This window comes from Emydura macquarii, unplaced genomic scaffold, assembly GCF_026122565.2.
Source record: "Emydura macquarii macquarii isolate MOO-44397 ecotype Brisbane River unplaced genomic scaffold, CSIRO-AGI_Emac_v2 contig_312, whole genome shotgun sequence".
Taxonomy (NCBI): domain Eukaryota; kingdom Metazoa; phylum Chordata; order Testudines; family Chelidae; genus Emydura; species Emydura macquarii.
In genome coordinates this window covers 11,156,256-11,175,502 of record NW_027130449.1, presented here as the reverse complement: position 1 = coordinate 11,175,502, position 19,247 = coordinate 11,156,256, and the positions used below count along the sequence as shown (strand labels likewise).

The 19,247-nt window shown below is 48.2% G+C and overlaps 2 protein-coding genes across 5 annotated transcripts in view; one reads left to right on the top strand and one right to left on the bottom strand.

The window, feature by feature from the left end:
- LOC137165604 (6-pyruvoyl tetrahydrobiopterin synthase-like) overlaps positions 1-3,915 on the top strand; it is a 30,444-nt gene extending 26,529 nt beyond the window's left edge. The window contains exons 3-6 of the mRNA XM_067566920.1: positions 1,568-1,590; positions 2,045-2,101; positions 3,104-3,174; positions 3,425-3,915. Coding sequence (XP_067423021.1) covers positions 1,568-1,590; positions 2,045-2,101; positions 3,104-3,174; positions 3,425-3,605 — 332 coding nt within the window. The 3' untranslated portion in view covers positions 3,606-3,915. The remainder of the gene's footprint in view (positions 1-1,567; positions 1,591-2,044; positions 2,102-3,103; positions 3,175-3,424) is intronic.
- A 1,889-nt stretch (positions 3,916-5,804) lies between these two features.
- The window catches only part of BCO2 (beta-carotene oxygenase 2), a 66,056-nt gene continuing 52,613 nt past the window's right edge, over positions 5,805-19,247 (bottom strand). For all 4 annotated transcript variants that reach the window (XM_067565434.1, XM_067565440.1, XM_067565441.1 and 1 more), the window contains 9 exons: positions 18,624-18,739; positions 16,272-16,374; positions 13,483-13,611; positions 13,150-13,310; positions 12,316-12,483; positions 11,506-11,643; positions 10,342-10,524; positions 7,766-7,876; positions 5,805-7,135 (listed from right to left, as the gene is read on the bottom strand). In XM_067565434.1, coding sequence (XP_067421535.1) covers positions 7,022-7,135; positions 7,766-7,876; positions 10,342-10,524; positions 11,506-11,643; positions 12,316-12,483; positions 13,150-13,310; positions 13,483-13,611; positions 16,272-16,374; positions 18,624-18,739 — 1,223 coding nt within the window. In that variant the 3' untranslated portion in view covers positions 5,805-7,021. The remainder of the gene's footprint in view (positions 7,136-7,765; positions 7,877-10,341; positions 10,525-11,505; positions 11,644-12,315; positions 12,484-13,149; positions 13,311-13,482; positions 13,612-16,271; positions 16,375-18,623; positions 18,740-19,247) is intronic.

The window sequence follows — 19,247 nt, the reverse complement described above, 5'->3', positions numbered from 1 at the left end:
TCTCGTGGTGGCAGGGAAGGAGTGTGCCATAAGGACATTTGAAATGAAACGGGCACTGGAGGAAAACAAGGGGAATGAGTTGTGGGGGGAAAAGGAAATCTAGAGTAGTGGTGGGTTTGACTTTGTATGTTATAACTTTCTCCCCCCCGCCTTCATCTGTCTTGTCTTTCAGGCTCAGAGATAATGTCTTCGGCTGGATTTGGAAAGTGCAGCACACACTGTGGGCACTACGTTAATAAATTCATGGCCATTCCACTGTGTCTGAGGTCAGAATCTTGGACAAGTGAATGAGCTAGAGAATGGTGCAGCCTAGAACAGGGTATGGGCCTGGGCAGCAGACAGCAATGTCTCTGTGGCTTCCTTTCTCTCTGAAGGGTGTGCGTGGGAGTGTGTGGGAGCAGAAAGACTGCCCCAGCCTCCCTGTGCGATACCTGGTCATACAAAGTGCCTGCTCCAGGGAGTGCAGAGCTATCCCTTAGCTGCTGCGCTTTGCCTACGGTTAGTGTCTCCTGTACAGGATACAGAGGAGGGAATTTCAAGGGAAAATGAAAGGCTATTACAGGCTGCTCTGTCAGCTGCAAAGGTAGGACAGTGGCTCAGAGACCCATGGGTTTGTTCTGCTGCAGCACATCCTTGGTTTCCTGTGTCTGTTGGTTATTGGCTCGCAAATTCTGTGTTAATTTCTTTTCAGCAAATCACTGAGTGATGCAGAAAATAAGAAACTCTTTGGGATCTGCAACCAGAATCATGGGCACAACTATACGGGTGAGGGACAGACCTGCCAGCACACTCTGCATATCCCCCCCAGCTCAGGTCAGGATCGACTCCTACGGCAGAGGAAAGGGAAATGGAAGCCTTAATACGTGCACCCCTCTTCCAGTGCTGCCTTTATCCTCTCAATTGTGTCATTCACTGGGGTGTTCTGCCCAGGCAGCTGGAATGATGGAGTTGAGTTGTGTTGAGTCAGTGACGCTATAGGTTAATGTACACACTCTTCATCAGTCTGCACACTTGGCTTCAAACTCCACTGTAGGGCAGAGGGGGGCTATGAGATTGGATCACATCTGAATCACACCTGTCCACATCACACACCCTGCAGGATTGGCGACCAGGGGCCCTGAGAAGGCCAAGAATGACTTCCGGTGGAGTGACGTGCATTGGCAGAACTATGGGGGGGACCCAGAGCTGGAATAGCTGGGGGTGCTGTAGGTCAGGACCAAGAAGCACCAGCAGAGCTGTGTGTGGAGATCCAGGACTGGACTGGCAGAGTATACTGCAGCTCAGGAATGAGGGCGGGTGTTAGGTGAAAGCCGGCCTTGATAAGCATGATTATCCGGCTAGCTCCTGTATTAGCAGGGATCTGTTTTCAGCAGCCACATTTTATTTCCCCCAAAACTTTGAGCATCAGGCTTATTTCTGGTTTAAAGTTATTTTCCATTGCCTCCCTCCTTGCTATAGCTGTCACCTTTCCATTCATCCCGCACAAGTAATGCTAGAGATGATTTGTGTGATTCTTACCCATGGGGCCAATAATTTGACTTGGGGTTTGTTTGTTTTGTTTTTCCAGTGGTGGTGACCGTGCGTGGAGAAGTAAGTGCAGCTATGTGTGGGTCTGGGTCAGGCCGGGGGCATCTGGCTGCCCTGGTAGAGCTGGCATGAGTCCGGCGTACAGTGGTACTGAAAAGATCATTCTACAGCAGTACAAAGACAATGGCCCTGTGCCCAGTCAGAATGCACTGCAGCAGTCACCTTAAGCGACTGATGAGGCCTCCGTCCTTGACATAATTTCCTGCCCATTCCATGTAGTTGTGGGGCCTGGCCAGGATTTGGACCCTGCCCAAATCATGTGGCCTTTGACCTGCCATTCTCCCAGCTGATCATTAAACCCCAGAAAATGCTCTGCAACCTGTTCGGTTGCTTGACTGGAACAGTTTAGATGCCATAACTATTCCACAGTGGCTCTCATTTCATCACTGCATGCATTTATCAAGAGATGTCTACTATGCTTGTGATTTCCTTTCCTTTCCTGTGATTTGCCCTGCAGATTGATCCTACCTCAGGGATGGTTATAAACCTGACTGACCTGAAAGAGTACATGCAGGTAATAATAAAGTACTTATACAGCTCAATCTAGTATGATTTTATGATCAGATGCAGCTTTGGAGGTGGGGAGGTGCGGGGTTGGAGGATAGTATTTGGGGAAATGGAGGATACGTAGTAGCTGCGAGGATGTGGAAGGGGAATGTAGAGTGCTGTGTCAACACATTCCCTTCATGGGATCTCCCAGGCCCCTGGGAATCTTGGTTTTCTCACTCCTCCCATGCCACGTGGCTACCACCCTATTAGAGCAGGGAAATTCCAGCGAGCAGGCAGTAGTTACTGAGTTTGTGTGATCAGCAGCAGTAACGTGCCATGTGTCAGAGTCAGTGAGATATAAAGACCTGGGGAACATGAGAGTTGATCTGAGACTAGATCTACAGTTAAAATTTAGGTGTGTAAGTGGATTAAACTACAGTGAGGGAAAAACCCCTTCAGCGCACAGACATAACCTAAGGGCTGGTCTACACTGAAAAGTTACATTGGCGTAGCTACAGCTCTCAGGGGTGTGAAAAATCCACATTCCCAACTGGCAGTATGGAGAATTCTTCTGGCAGCCTAGGGCTAGCTACATCTGGGGTTAGGTCGGCTTAACTGTGTCTCTCAGGGGTGTAGATTTTTCACACCCCCGAGCAATGTAACTCTGCCAATGTAACTTTCCAGTGCAGACCAGGCCTGTGTTCTGCTGCAGTGACATTGCTCCCTGATGGTCCCCAGGCTGACCCAGGACATGCAAGCTGAGGCCTTTGGCTTCCTCTCACCAGCTGCTGTCTTGCTCAAAAAGTCTGATCTTGTTCTCTTCCAAATCTCTGGGACTTCTCAGGAAAAGGCCCAGCATTAAAATACCTGGGACACCCTTGCAGGCATGGCAGGGCTTTCCCTGGGCATTTAACTCAGAGTCCAGGGTCCCAGGGAGTGAGCTTGTGTTGGTTAAAACCAGACATACTCTGAGCTTTCTGGGTCGTACCTCATTGATGGGACCACCATTTCCCCCCTTTTTCCCTAGGAGGCGATTATGGAGCTGCTTGACCACAAGAACCTGGAGCAGGACGTGGCCTATTTTGCCAATGTTGTGAGGTGGGTAGTGGGGTCTCACGGTGAAACTGGATTTAGGGCCAGGCCTGCACCTACATCATTGTACAATAATAATGGGCATCACGTGTGTCCTCTGTGACCTGTTAGACACCTTCAGTTCTGAGGAACTCACTACCTAAAGGTGATCAAATACCTCCCCATTGCTTTCCTTCTGACTGTTTTGTAGCTGGGGTCTGGATGCTACCCTGCACTTGCTGCCCCCTCTCTAACTTGGGCCTTGTTTTCCCTGCAGCACGACGGAGAACCTGGCAGTGTACATCTGGGAAAACCTCCAGAAGCGCCTGCCCGCGGGGGCTCTTTATAAAGTCAAGGTGTACGAATCTGAGCAGAACGTCGTCGTGTACAAGGGAGAAGAGACGGCTCCGCTGGCCTCGATCTGTGACCTGAGCGCACACGGCGCCATCAGGGATTAGCATGTCTGCCGATGAAATGGAGCTTTGCAATCTCCTGCACTGCAGGTAGTGCCTGTTCCTGCCTCACTAACCGTGTCCAACCCTTGTCTCTCGCTCTGGCCTCCCCCTCTCCACGCCCCCCGGCCTGCTGCTGCCATGTTGTGAGAACGTGTTAAGGCTAATTTCCCCAGAAATATAAGCAACCAAGCTTATAGGAGACGCTGACCTGTCCCCTACTCCCTGCTGAGGGATGGAGAGGCCAGGACCAGGGGAGTGTAACGGCAGGGCACTCACCTCTCAGGCACCTCCTGCCACCGTGTGCGGTACTGCAGTCCTCTTCCCACTCCTGGCACCCCCTGTAGGTTGATCTCGCTTGGCAGGGCTTCAGCGGCTCGGCCCTCGGGCTGGGTCACACAGCCAACATGAACCCGTTCTGGGGTAGGAACGTCCAACCAAACTGTCTGTCTGCCCTCACCAGGGTCTTCAGCTCCCGCTCTGGGGCTTTGAAATTCAGCTCTTTGCTTGGGCCTCCAAGCGAGCCTTGTCCCCTTGTCAGGGCTGACACCACTTCACTGGTGGCCGGTGGGGAAACCCAGGCCCACCCCCCGCTCCAGCTTCCGACCAGGGACCCTATGACCAGCAGCCACGCTCCCTCCGCTCCATCCATTGCTGCTGCTTCCCTGGCCCTTCTCCTACCTGGCCCCTTTATCGTCACCCCTCGCTTCCGTTCTTGGGGCCTCTTCCCCAGCTCAAGCTAATTCAGCCGGAACCAAATGCTGTCCACCCCACGAATTCCCGTGGACAGAGAGGAGAGCACAGCAGAGCAGAGGAGAGCCCCGCCAGTCCCCCCAGCCAGGGACCGACCTGCCTAGGCCCTGCAGCTCCTTTTAACTGGGCAAAATGAGCTCTGATTGTGCTTGCATGAGGCCTCTCTAGGCAGGCCAAAGGACCCAACTTCCCTGCTGCTTTCCTGGGGCAGGGTGGTAAGACCACAGGCCTCTGGCAGGGGGCCAGGAACGGACAGGTGCGTCCCATCACCGGGAGGAATGGTGATGACAACACAGGTATGAATAAATAGCCTTTGCATGGTGTCTCGTTCAGCTGCTGGCTCTAAGGCCCCGAGTACACAGTGACCTCCCCAGAGCAGAGCTGTAGCTGATGAACTCCCAGCAGAGAGGCTCCAACAGAAGGATTCCTTAGAGTAAGATACCATGTGTACAGATCACAGCTAGGTGAAGCTGCATTTCAATGGCATCCTTGTGCTACTGCAGGGGAGAGCAGGACTCAGACACTGTCAACAGGAGGCAACAGCTCTGAGCTGGCAAGTTAGGAACAAGAGCCTTGCATGGTGCAGTGCACCACCTACTGTCCAGCCATCTGCAGCGCCTAAGAACTAGCTGAGAATTAATGTCTCCATGAAGGGAGTGGGTTAAGGACTTGCAGTGGCTAGTAAACAAGATTATGCATGTTGATCTGACCTGCAACACAGGCAGCCAACAAGACAGGCTAATGGGAAGGGGCGTTACCACCTGCCTTCTTCTCTAGAGGAATATGTTTCATCCCCATGAGAAGCTTGATTCTCAGCATATGTTGAAGCAGAACTTTGTTAAAACTATGTATGCGGATCCAGTCTCCTCAGCATGAATACCAGCCTAGCTGCCTTTACCTTGTGCACCTGAATTTGAACAAAGGAAGATGAGAGATGGCAAAAATTCCAAATATTTCATCCAGCTGTCCCATAGCGGCCATTTGTTGGTGTTTTGTCCAGTCTAGTTTTACGAGTCTCAGCCAGTAGAACTTTGCACCAGGAAAACCTCCCAAAGGAAATGGTGACAGAACTCAGTTTTCCTTTGCTCTGTTTCATCCCACTGCTCCTTATCTTTTTCTTTATTTGGCCTACACGATGCTTTGGGGCTAGGTACAAAGCAGAGCAGGCTGGCTTGCATGTAGTGAACACCAGCCTCCAACGTCCTGGGGCATAGCCTGTCTCTTCACTAAGGGAAGGGGTGTAGTGTAGTATTTCTGAAGTAATACAGGTTCATGGGACTGGACTTCTGCCCCGCACACCTGCATCAGCATGAACAACTGCAGAAATGTCTGGATGGGATTCTCTAGTTTATGTTATGGAGGAGCTCAGAACAGATGATCAGTATGGTCCCTTTTGGCCTTTAAAATCTATGACTCAAGTCCCTAAGCAAGAAGTGGAGCCTGTTCTCCAGGTACCATTCACCATAAGCAGTCTTTTATTAGTAGAGCCTGACAGATAAGCTGCTGTATGTGGCCTCCACAACAAACCAACCCATCCCCTCTTCACCCATCCCACCACTACTAAATCATCTGAGCATAAGGGACCTGCCCTTCTACCTGAAAGAAGAGTGAACGTGAGTTATATTCAAGTGGAGGAAGGCCAATTAGCACAATGTCCTCTAAGTGTGTCAAAGCAGAAAAATAAAAATAACTGTGTTTGACCCAGGCTGGTTTCAGGATGGGGTACGGTGCAGGGGCATATTTGATTCTTGCTGGTTTCACTGGCGGATGGGCCGTGGCAGAGACATGATGGGGGCACGTTTGACTCAAGCTGGTTTCACTGGGGGTGTATGTCAAAGACATGTTTGATCCACACTGGTTTCACTGGCGGAGGGTGTCGGGGCGTGAGAGGGGTGTGTTTACCTCATGCTGATGTCACTGGAGGTGGGGGGGGAATGGTGGAGGTGTGTTTGATCCACACTGGTTTCTCTCAGGGGCCTGAGCAGCAGGGGCGTGGTTTGACGTATGCAGGGTTACAGTGAGAGCACGAAGGAAGGATGCCATCCTTTTTGTTTGAGTTGTGATGTTTGCACTGGCTGCTGGTGCACAGCACACAGTCAGACTGGGACTAGATGGGGCAGCACCCTCTCTACTCTCCCTGGCTGAGCTGAGGCAGTGGCATATTCTGGAGAGGCAATTTTCCCTCTTTCCCTTGGCCCAAAACATTTCCAGTCATTTTAGTTCTCGCCTTCCGCTTTGTGCGGGAAAAGCCAAAGCTGCCACTCCGCTCCGAGCAGAGCTGCTGACCGGCCTCTCCCACTCAGAGCACATCACTGCTGGGAACAAGCGGCCTCTCTTTGCACCTACCGCCTCCCTTGCCTGTCCAGCTCAGGGCAACAGTGGGGATGTAGCAGGCCAGCAGAGCAAGACATTGGAGTGAGTCAAGGCAATGGGCTCTTCTGGAGAAGGGGCTATCGCCTTGCACAGGATTAGCTTTGGATCCATTCACTGTGTATTTATAATATCGCAGCAGCACAGAGAACAGCTTCGGGGCTACAGAAGCAGCTCCCTTACCACAGGCACAATGTAAGAGCGAAAGGAAAGGAAGAGCAGAGATTCACATTAGCCTTGACCTAGCCCTGAGCTCCAAGAGGCCAGGAGCTGCTAGTGTAAGGTAGCAGGCTTCTCCATTAACGGGGGACAAAGATGCCATGGAATCCATAAGGCATTTGCACTGGGACTTCTGCACGGCCCAGTTCACTGAAGGTCTCTGCATCCAGAACAAGCAGGAAGGTGTTTTGGTTCTACAGAACGAAAAATAGCAAGAGGAATGTCAGTGCTGGTTCCACTCTGCCTTCCCACTCAATGCCTTTCCTACTCCACAAGGAAGAGTCTGTCTGCACAGCAAGAGTGCTCAAATCAGTACCCAAGACACTGAGCCAGAAGCAGTGCTACCCTGACATGCCGTGAAAGCTCTGACCTTGGAAACTAGGCTGCTATTAAGAATCTGATGCTCAGCTGCGATTGACAACTGCAGAGGATGAAGTGGCTGCAAATAAACTCCGTGGCACAGGGACTGGAAAGCAGATGAGATGAGCATGGGGAGTGAAGTATTGGGACTGCCCTTTAGAGGGCACCAAATCCAATTCTATGATCTAAAAACCACCATACAACAAAAACGAGAGTTCTGTATATACATATATGTTGCCTCCTATATATGTTGCCAATATTTGCTGCATTATTTCTACCAACTGCATCTGAGGAAGTGGGCTGAAGCCCACGAAAGCTTATGCCTGCTGAAATTAAATGTGTTAGTCTTTAAAGTGTACAGAACTCTTGTTTTTGCTGTATATAGACTAACACGGCTACCCCTCTGGAACTCTTCACCATACAACACAATTTCTTGCTACTTGTGAGTAGTGAGAATGGGTTACCTGCAAGGGTGTGACCACGACAGACAGAATGACCCCACTGTCTTCTGCTGTGGCTTTAGGCACTGGCACAAACACGGGCTCCGAAGGGTAGAATCCATCCTCTTGCCAAATCTAGCAGGCAAAAAAATGACATAAGAGATGCATTTTATTATGATTTAGGTACTACTGATATCCAGTGAACTGAGTCAGGATCGGGGCCCCATTGTGCTGTCCAGATAGGCAGGCAGACACACCACCTCTGGGCACAGTGAGATGCTTCTGAGTCATTCACAATTGGGACTTTACTTTGTTTTTAAATGACACTATATCAATAAAATAGTCCTCAGTGTCCCCCTCTGGTCATCTTCCTGAGGTGAACAAGCAGTCAAGTATCTCCCATTCTCCCCACACCTACTGGAGCTAGATAAATCAAGAGCAGGACTGGGACATTTTCCCAGTGGTAGATAAAGAGAAGAGTAGCATTAAAGAGAGGGCCACAACTGAGGCATCCCCTCCAATCTTTCATATGCACGGTGTCACTGCTTACCCTAAACAGGAAAAGGTCATTTCCTGAAAGGATTGTGAGAGTTTTCAAAAATGTGATCAACATTATTATATTATTCATTATTTCATTATTAGCAGCACCTAAAGCTCCCAGCTGAGATTGAGGCCCTCTTGTATGAGGCACTGTACAAACACACTGAGAAACAGGCAGCATCAAAGACAGGCTAAAGAGACAAGACTGGCACAGGGTGGAAAATGAGCCATGAACTGACTTGCCCAAGGTCACACACCAGGTCAGCGGCAGAGCCAGCAATAGAACACAGGTCTCCTCTATCCCAGTCCAACGGACCATTGGGCCACTCCCAACACAGAAGCTGTTATGATCTGCAGGAAGATCATAAAGGGATCCCAATCTCATTGGGGCCTCTGGACATTACAGTAATACAAATAATTAGTTAATGAACCGTTGTTGCAAAGCCAGCTCAGATTGAGCCCAACATTGGTTTCTTCCTTCACAGAGAGCCTTTTCAAAAACCTGTGACATTTAGAGCCTCCAGAGGCTTTTCCTGATCAGATTATGAGAATCTGGAAAGGGAACAAATTTTCAGGGAGAAATCTTGACCACCCCTGTAGTATTTAAAGTATCTTGTGTTTTCAAAGCTTGGGAAAATCTAAAATAAAAAGGGGTTTTATTGAACTGAAATAAGAGACACTGAAAAAGTGCACTAGGATTTTCGGAGAAACCTGCAGAAGTTAAGGTCCCAGCTCTCAGCGACTCTCAAAGGGAGTTGGATGCCTAAAGCCTAGGCTTAGTCTGTATTTAACATTTATACTGGCATAGGTATGTTGGTCAGAGGTGTGAATAACCACACCCACTAGCAACCCAGCTCTGCAGACAAAAACCCCAGTGTAGACGCAGCTACGTTGTCTGACAAAAGAGTACTTCTGTCGACACAACTAAGATCATTTGGGGGAGGTAGTGTTCCTACAGTAGCAGAACTCCTCCTCCTGTCAGCATACACTGTGTCTACACTAGCATAAACTCTGTAATGTAGACATAGCCCTAGTCTACAGAGATTTGCATCAGAACAACTACATTGGGTTTAAGTCACATCTTTCATCATTTCAATGCCAATCTCTGGGGGAGGATATTCTTATTTCAAAATCAACACGCCCTGTTCTGATTTAGCTTAAGGTAATTCATTATAATTAAAGCTAAATCAAAATAGGATGAGTTTATTCAAAAATAAATTTTCACACACAGACGTGCACTGAATTAAACCCGACTGAGGAGTTATTTCAGACAAGCCCCAACCCCCTTTGACCTTTTTGAGGCCCTTAGCCTATTAGGGCTTGAAAGGAAATTCAGGTTTCAGGAAAGCTGGGGTTTAAAACCACCAAAGCAGGGAAACCCTTGTGCTGCCACAGCCCCGTTATGCTACTCAAGGTCCCTCATCACAGGCCCAGAGATTAATGACTGTCCCAGTGAGGAACGATATAAACTCTGTGTTGTTACATACTACACACTAGTAGGACAGGACACCTCAGCTTTATGTTCATTGCCCCAGGCCCCAAAAGCGCAAATTCCAGGGGCCCTGGAAGTGTTACCTCCACATTGTGGGTTCCATTGTATTTTTAGAGTTAGAGAGTTTAAGGCCAGAGAGGACCCCCAGATCAGCTAGTCTGACCTCCTGTATATCACAGACCACCAGCATCACCCAGCACCCGCACACTGAACCCAACAACAATCTTTTAGTGCACACATCTCCCATGCTGTGTTCATCATGATAACATGGATAACACACTTTCAGATCATCTTGATCCCGTCTTGATACCCAAGACCCCTTTCCCTGCCGTGGTCTGTCCAGAGACCCAAAGAGATGTCTGCTCCTTGTGTTAGGGTGTTACATTCATGCAGTGCAGGATAGAGAATGGAAATATGGGCCCAATCCCAGCCCCTCTATTAAAGAGATTCCAGTGCTGATGGGTGACAGAGCTGCCTAGGCTGCTGAATGACAGAAAACCCACAACAGCCAGTTTACATTGAATGGGGACAACTCCAGGGTCTTAAAGAAGATCTTACTTTGTCTCACCTTCATTTTCTTGGTTTCTGTATCGATCTTCATCAGCGAATCCCCCACCAAGTGCCGAAAGCCGCAGCCATAGAAGAAGCGGTACTTCCTGCCGTTGCACTGTGAGTAGTTAATATGGGGGAACTCCAGGCCCCCGACCTCCTCAAGTTCCTGGGTGTGGAGATTTTCATGCATGCACCAGACCTAGAGCAAGGGCAGAGCACAGGGGTTTTATTGAGCCCTGGTCTGGGACAGAAGCTTCGACACACAACTGGTCTCACTGACATGCTACCCAGCTATTATAGAGAAGATGAAATGTTTGGCTTTGTTCCCTGGACACCTCTAGTCAGCCCATCTCAGAACAGTGCAGGCTCCCTTATCCACTCCACCCACGAAGGAGACACATAGTCACAGCTCTCTGGGGCTTTAGAAAGGCCCTTAAGGCCTGAGCTAAGGGGGAAAGACTCCACAGCAACACCAGCACTCCAATGTATTTGTACAGCATCTGTCAGCTGCAGGATCCTCAAGTAATCAAAAAGCTGATCTACAAGCTGTATCCAGGGACTGCTCCTCCAACACTGAAATGACTCCCCCTTTGGGGCTGTGTCTACACCGCATTAGTAAGCCAGGTCTGTGGGATGTGGGCTTGCAGACTTAGTATTTCCAAGTCTGTGCTTGAGCCTCCACACTGCTTGCAAACCTGGGCCTCCCAACGGTGCTAATGTGTTCATATTGCTCTACACAGACCTGAGTCAGCCTGTCTGCTTCTGGAGTGGAACACAGGAACTGATTAACCATCCACTGCAACACCACACAACAGTTTGGGGCAGGAAACGAAGAATAATCCTGTATACAACTGGAAGTGCAGGGAGAATTTTGGGATCAAAAGACAGAATTTGGCCAGTTACACCAGCGCTAACAGCCCAACTCATGCCAAAAGTGCCACAGGGGCTCCAGTGACCAGGTGTGGTCAGCATCGTGGTTTCACGTCTCATCTAAAAGATGGTATCTCTAGCAACACAGTGCCAGCGCACCGAGCTCTGTACTGTCTTCCAGTCCAGTACAGGCCAAGCCTGACCCTGCTTAGGTTGCAAGACCTAAAAAGACACAGCAAAAGGCAATACAGGTGCACACAACATCATCATCATAACCCTCAGTGTAGTTATTTATGCCTTTAACACATACCGTCCCATCCCGCTCCTTCACAGCACTCGCCGACGTGTAGGACAAGGGGCTGAGGTTCTGCCCCACAGGCATGCTTGAATCCATGTTCAGTGGTAGAACAAAGCGGCGAGGGAAAGCTCTAGCTGTCGAGTTATAGAACTGTTAAGAAGACAGGAAGTTACAGGGGGAGAGAGAGAGCTGAACAGCCTGGTGAGCTCAGTCCCTATGGTGCGGCAATCACCGGATGAGGTCTAGCCCTTTCCCCCATTCCAAGTCTGCCTGCTCTCTTATTATTTGTATTAGCATAACACCTGGAGGTCCCAAGCCAAGATCAGGGCCCCACTGTGCCAGGCACTGTACAGACATAGTGGGAGACAGTCCTGCCTTGGAGAGTCTAAATAGATACAACACACAAAGAGTGGGAGGGGAAACAGGTACAAAGAGGGATAGTGACATGCCCAAGTTCACCCAGCAGGTCAGTGGCCAAGCCAACTATAGAACCTAGGTCTCCTGAATCCCAGTCCATTGTCCCATCCACTCTGCCTCTCCCCTCTCCCTGCAACCCAGCACTTCCTATTCCTTCCCCTGGCCCTTCCTCCCACACCCTTTCTTAGATTAATGTCGCTGTTACTTAGATAGAAGTCACAAGTTTACAGCATCTAAAACAATGAAACATTCCCATTTTGCCCACAGTAAGAGTCACCTGTGAATCAATGAGACCAACTAACTCCAGGCAGGAGTGTAAAGCTCCCTGTGCATTTCCCAGCTTTCAGCTCAGTCAGCCTGTGGCCAGCAGGTCCCATATGACAGACACAGGGGCAGGCGCTTTACCTGATCCAGACCTTCTCCAGCTTTGCGCAAGTTTTGGAGCTGGTAAATATTAAGGCTCCCTCCATCATCCTGGCAGCAGATGTCAAGGACCACACATCCTTGATCTTCAAAGGCATTGATGTGATGGAAAGCAGCAAATGGCTTGCTGTAAAACTGCCCTGGAAGCAGCTGCAGTGAGATAAGACAGTTTTGTTTCCGCCTCCAGCAATCTCAGCCCCTCCTGGGTCCTGGAAAGTCCCCTTTTCCCTTTCCTTTCCCCATACACTTTTCTCACCAGTTATCTTAGACCCTATCAGAATAACAGCTTTACCACCAGCTATGGGCAGAACCAGATTCAGGCTATGTGGAGCCCAAAGCACACCATGACAAGGTCCCCCCACCCAGCCATCTGGAGTGCAGTGGAGGGGGAACCCTTCTTCCCTCACAAAGAAGTAGGGGCGGTGGCTACGACAGCCACATGGAGCCTCCTTGGGACATCACACTCCTAGTCCTAAACCTGTATCCCCAAGTCACTCAGCAGGTACATCTCAGCCCTTGTACTTGCAGCTCCAGGATTGGTTCCCAGGAGCCCCTACCTGCCTGTTGATCTTCATTCTTTTAAGGGGCGGCAGAAAGATTTCTTGCATTTGTCTCTGCTCCAGCACCTAATAATTCCTCATCCAGGAGGCCTAACCCTTCCTTGGTTTTCAAGCCAATACTGCAGTAGTTGCTGGACTGACCCACACAGGCCAGGTTGCTGCTGCCAAAAGCCAGGGCCATTTCCTGTGGGCTCTAAGACTGACTCTGCAGGAGTAATCTAGGCCTGCACAACTGATGGAATGGCAGAAGTTTTACCTGTCCTGTATGTTTATTCACCACGTGAAAGCGGGTTTTGTACTGCGGTTCCCAGCTTATTCCACTAGCAATCGACTTCCCAAGGAGCTTGGATGTGATGATCCGACACAGATTCATCTTGATGGGCTGCTCAATGAAGATCACGTAGTTCTCACTCATTCCTAAATGGACAGGGGGTAAATCAAAATGCTTTGCTCCCAAAGGCAAATGGGGTGATGAGAACTGCTGGGAGTGTGGGTCTCTGCTACTAGATCTTGCTATGGCAAGTGATAGTGTGTAGGTTGTGCTGGATCTGCATGCACCAGGCAGAGCAGGGGATGGGAGGCACCTCACCAAAGCTGTGATAGTAGGAGGGTTTCATCTTCTCAGCTGGAGCGATGGAGCACAAAACTTGCGCTCCCTGCAACGTTTCATCGCAGTTTGACTTCTGTGGAGGAATCCGAATAATGTTATAGCTGGAACCTGGAAATGAGAAAGCATGTCCATCAGTCCAGAGACCCAGGACTGACCCAGTCAGCACTTCAGGACAGGCACCAACAAATTTATACATTAGGCCTCTCTGTGTTCAGTGTCCTGATGGAGATCTTCAGACACAAGACGTGCCAGATGAGCTTTTCAAAACCAGCTAGGGGATTTAACGACACAAGTCCCACTGGAATAAATCCCCCAGCCAGCTTTAAATATTTTATCCACCCACCCCTGAATCCCATCAGGTGCTGACACTAAATCCCAGCTAAGAAGGTCTTAAAGCTTTGGCCAGATTCACCCAGTACTACAAATCCCCACTTCCTGTGGGGCCTGCACTCATGCCTTCTCCTTTCAAACAAGCTCTTCCTATTTCTTTTATTTATTGGCACAAGGCAAGGAAAGCTCCACCCTATGCATATGCCCAAGTTCTCCCAAACCCATTCCTCTGTCATAGTACACAGGCTGGCCAGAGCACTCCAGTTTGAGATCAACATAGGGTCGCAATCCCTTGATTGTCTCAGGAGGACACCATGTTGACAAATACATTTTATAAACAGGAGCAGCAGCATTAATGCCTGACCGTACCCTGACGTGTGCTGAAATTCTGAAGAAACAGATTCAGCTCACAGCAGAGCCCAAACCTTCTCTCACTTCTTATGCACCTGCCCCCATGCTGAAATCTATGCACTGCTTCCAGTCCCAGCCGCAGAACTGATCAGATTCCTTCCTCCAGTACAGCAATGTCTTCTGATTTGTTCCAAGACTCACTAGTGGCCATTTCCACATAGCTATTGTTGGGCTCGGTTGTTTTCTCTGTCTCGTTTAGAAATTTGGAGCCACACACCAGCTAAGCTGAGCAGATAACAAAGAGCCTCAACAACCTCAACAGGGCCTCAACCAGATGAACTGGAATCAAACCTAAGCATTTGTACTGAGCTCAGTGTCACAGTAACTGAACACCTGCAACAATGGAATGAGAAAGCAAACCAGTTTGTATAAGGGAGAAACTAGAATTATGAGTCCAAGTGAAATTTAATGATGCCTGTCTACTGAATCTGAGTCCCCCAATGAGGACTGATGGCTTAGTAACTCAGCCAAAGTGAGATGCTGTGCATGACCCCGTGGGAGAATCTGAAGCTACATGCTGCTGAAGCACAAAGGAATTAGCACAGCAAGAATGAATGAATAGCAAAGCCAGGGAATTGTTTGGTGAATTGGTGCAAACCAGCAGCACAAGCTCCAACAACACAAGGTGTTAGCTGTTTTCTCAGGGCTGAGATGCATTGGGAAAGAATGTCTTTATGCAACAGGATATTAAAGTTGGTTTGAGTAGCCACTCGAATTGGATTAGGGTTTTGGACAATGTTTTCCTAGTACTGGAAAATCTGCTATAGAAATTGATCCCACCCTAATTGCTGGCTCTAGAGGACAGAGGATGGGGAACAATGCTGGCACCTCAAATGTAAGGGAATATGAACTACTAGGTTTTCTCCTTCCACACTCCCCCGTTTTTAAAAATTGCCATATTGGATCACACCAGTGATCTATCTAGTCCACTCCTCCAGTAGCCAGTACTGGCTGCTTCAAAGGAAGGTTCAAGAAGCCCTGCAGATTTGGGATATCCTGCCCCCAGAGAGGCTTTTCCTGTCCCCCAGTAGTCAGAGGTTGGCTCATGACCTGAGGTATTGGGGTTTATCTCCCATCCAGAGCTCTTGGTTTTTTTAATCCTTGCAACTCTAAATTCTTAATCATCTTGTTATCCATATAAATGTCCTGCCCTGTTCTGAAGCCTGCTAAGCTTTTGGCTTCATAGACATCTGGCAATGAGTACCACAGGCTATATGGGCATTATTTTTAAAAGTATGAATCCAACTGTGCCAGCTTTTAGTCCTTTCAATCAAATACCTTAATTCGGGTTTGTTTCTGACAGATGTCCTGCATCAGTTTCACACTGTTTCACAACTGGGAACTACGGAGGGAGTAGCTACGGCGCTGCAGATTTGGGGGTGAGGCTAAAATGTGCATAGTTTGTCACAGCTGGGAATAATTAGCAAGGAGAGAAGCTGGGATTTCCCTATGGCATCCAGGAAGGGTCAATGCACACACTTTACTGCAGGCTACTGCCTTGAATAATAATTGTTCTGTTCCCTTAAGAAACACGATAAGGCCCCAATCCAAAACCCATTAAAGTCGATGGGAAAATTATCACTAATTTCAAAAGGCCTTTGATTCAGCCCTGATACTTTATGTAACTTCCTTAAAAAGCATCCTCGTTCTCTCTACCAAACTAATCCACATGTGTGCCTGACACATCTCATCCCTACACAGGATAGTGCCCTGCACTTCTTACCTGCCACTCACAGAAAGGTCTGTGCTCACTGGGATGAGACTGTGACCCAAAGCACATTCACTGAAAAGGTTAAACATTAAGAGAACAAATGTAGTGGTGAAATTGATGGCAGACACAACTTAAGATTGATCTTGTTTTGCTGTCATTGTGTCCCACAGAGAAATGGCAGCTTCTTCACTTAGTTAGACTCCATCAAAACCCCCTCTTTACAGAAGTAGCATGTAATCTGTCTAATCTCCCTGGAGGACCAGTCCTACCTCACCTAACCCTTGCTTCCCAGAGCAGTTGCCCTGCCTAGTCTCACCATGTTTCCCAAAAGAGTTGCCCATGTTGTACGCTGTCCCATCAGGATCATAATGTGGATGGGCTGTTGCTCCATTTACCGCAACGAATTTGCTCCAAGCCACCTGCAAATTAAAAGATTTTTAGAGTCAAACCAGGAATCACTTATTATTATTTATAAAGCAATAGAACCCGGGGCACTACTCAAAGACCAGGGTATGAGGAGGATTGTCCAGTGATAGGACACTAGTGAGGACTTGGGAAACCTGGGTTCAAGTCCCTGCTTTTCCAAAGATATCCTGTGTGACCGCAGCCTCTCAGTGCCTCAGTTGCCCATCTGTAAATTGAGGATAAAAGCACTCACAGCAGTGGACTAAACCTTAAAGACTGTGAGGTGCATCGATATGCCAGTAATGGGACCATATAAGTACCTAAGATAGAGATGGCTCCATTGTGCTAGGTGTGTACAGGCATGCAACTAACAGACAGTCTCTGTCCCAAATCTATCAGTTCTATTGCAAGCAGACAGAGGCATTTGGTAATTGGTGTGTATTCTTCAAACACCAGTACAGTCTATACAAAAATACTACAGAGTGTAATATTATTATCTACAACTGGAGATTTTCTGGGTAGCAAATGTTGTAGCAAAGGTCCCATGCTCAGCTTCACTATAACTCTATCTTCATGTGCTCATACGTGTCCAGAATTCTCCTTTGTGGCTGCAACTTTCTCTGCTTAGACTCAGCCAAAAAGTGAATATCTTAGGGAGAAAGTCTGAGGGAAATCACTTCAGGCACTGAAATGTCCAAGTATGAAAAATACACTTCTCAGCCAAGATTTTGAAAAGTGACTAATGATTCTTGGCTTTCCAACTTGAGACACCATAAAGGGCCTGGATTTTCAGAAAGTGCTGAGTGCTCACACTCTGAAAATCAGGCCCCTTTAAGGTGTCTTAGGTTAGGCACCCAAAAACTGAGGGACCCTAACTTATTAGCCATTATTGCAAATATTAGTCCACCTCTTTAAAAGTGGCCGAAGAGGATCTGTATGTCCAGGTGTCTCCACTTGTCTGAACTTTACCACTGAAACTGTCCACATGGCATCTCTTCATTGATTAATAGCCCCAGCAAGGTTTGAAATAGGTATTATGCACCCACCAAAACCAACTTTGTTGGAAACGGGCAGCACGAAATCACTGCTAAGCTTCCAATTTCCAAATGGTTTGCAGCTATGGAACACAGTGAATACATTAAGGCTCTAACAGTGTTGGGTGGGTGCGGCTTTGTGCTGCTGTTTTGCCACAAGGCAAAGTTGCCAAAGCTTCTAGCTTTGTGCAGATGTAGACAGTCCCAGCAATAGTTTTTAATCGGTTTCTCCTGTTCTCTCCGTTCCTTGCGTTTTTTCCCCTTTTCTACATTCTCAAAAAGATGATGAAATTAACATGCCAACTAATTCTTATGTGAGTGGAGCATTGAGGTTAGAAATGTAGGCCATGATCCTGCCTGTTCCAGGCACACAGATCCCTACATTCTTGCATAGCCCGCTAGAGTTAATGCAGCTGTACACAGAACGACTTGCAGGATCAGGGCTTTAACCTGACGTTTATATATGTACATATCAGAAAATGGCAGAAGGCAGCAGACATCTGAATCTCAAGCACATTAACTGATAAGCAGCTGAACCTGCATGTAGACTAGCGCACAGGATGCACACTGGAGAGGTGGGTTAGTCAAGATTTCAAGGAGGGTGTGGAGTAGGGCTGGCTTGGAGTTAGGACTGATTGAAGGAGATGAAGGGTGGATTCAAAGGGTAGGGCAGAGCATAGGCGGGAGTGGAATTCTGGAAGAGCATTAACATCTATAACCTTGATGTTACATGAGTATATAGTTCTGCATTTCCATACACTGGAAGCTGCAGACAAGACCAGATCCCTGCACTTTATGGACAGTGACCAAGTTGTGAGGGAGCTTTACCCTTGGTTGAAAATATAACTGACCTGAGGAGTCTCATGTCTAACCCTGCCTGCTGCCAATGGCTGTGACTGGACCTCAAGCATGGCAGCTGCATTACTACTTACCTAGGTCTTGGAATGCCCTCCAGCATGTGCAGCACATAGGGATCTTTAAGGCTATGGGGTGACTGGCAGCTTCTGTAAATATCCTGGTAATTCCAGTATCTGTCACAGAGGAATCATTTTTGCCAGGACAGAGAGGTAAAGAGGAGCTCACCGCAGCCATGGATTCTTACCAGTGCAGGATGGACACAAAAGATCAAGGGTGTCTTTGGGAATGTCCCCACCAATGCCCTTCTGGGAACACTGCGATATGATTCCCCCATGCCAGGTGCTAAATCCCTCATCCCACCCACTATTTACCTTCTCCTTGGTTTCCAGGGTTTCTGGATCCACTTTGTGCATGAAGTTAGTCTCATTGCTGACATAATAGTCTCCCTTGTACACCGCGTAATTCACACTGGCATTATCTGTTTGCTCTGGAACAAAATCCCGGAGTAATGCACATGTATTAAGCTCATGTCTCATTACAGCAAGTTAGACATATTTAAACAAATAAACCCATTTGCTAATACACAAATCCCTTCCATGACAGACAAATTAAAGGCAACTCATTGCTCTGCAGCAGCACCCAGATACTACTAAGTCATTACACAGGCTCATTTCACTTCCTTGCAACTGAAGGAAATTGGGATACTACAGATGGAATCATACAGACCTGAGGGAGAGGCAACTCCTGGCGAGGGCCGAACTGTTTATAAAGCCAAAAAACCAACTGCCAGCATATAACAGAAAACATGAGCAGAGAGCCCACACTGCACTGTGACAGGAGGCCAGGTCAGTAATGTAACAAACAGAAGCAGGCCCCACAATGGGACAATGCAATTCAAAAGGAACGCAAGGGGCACTGTCCCATCACTTAGGACATTAGTTAGATTGGACAAAACAATAGGATATGTACAAAAGGGGATTATCTGGCACTCTATG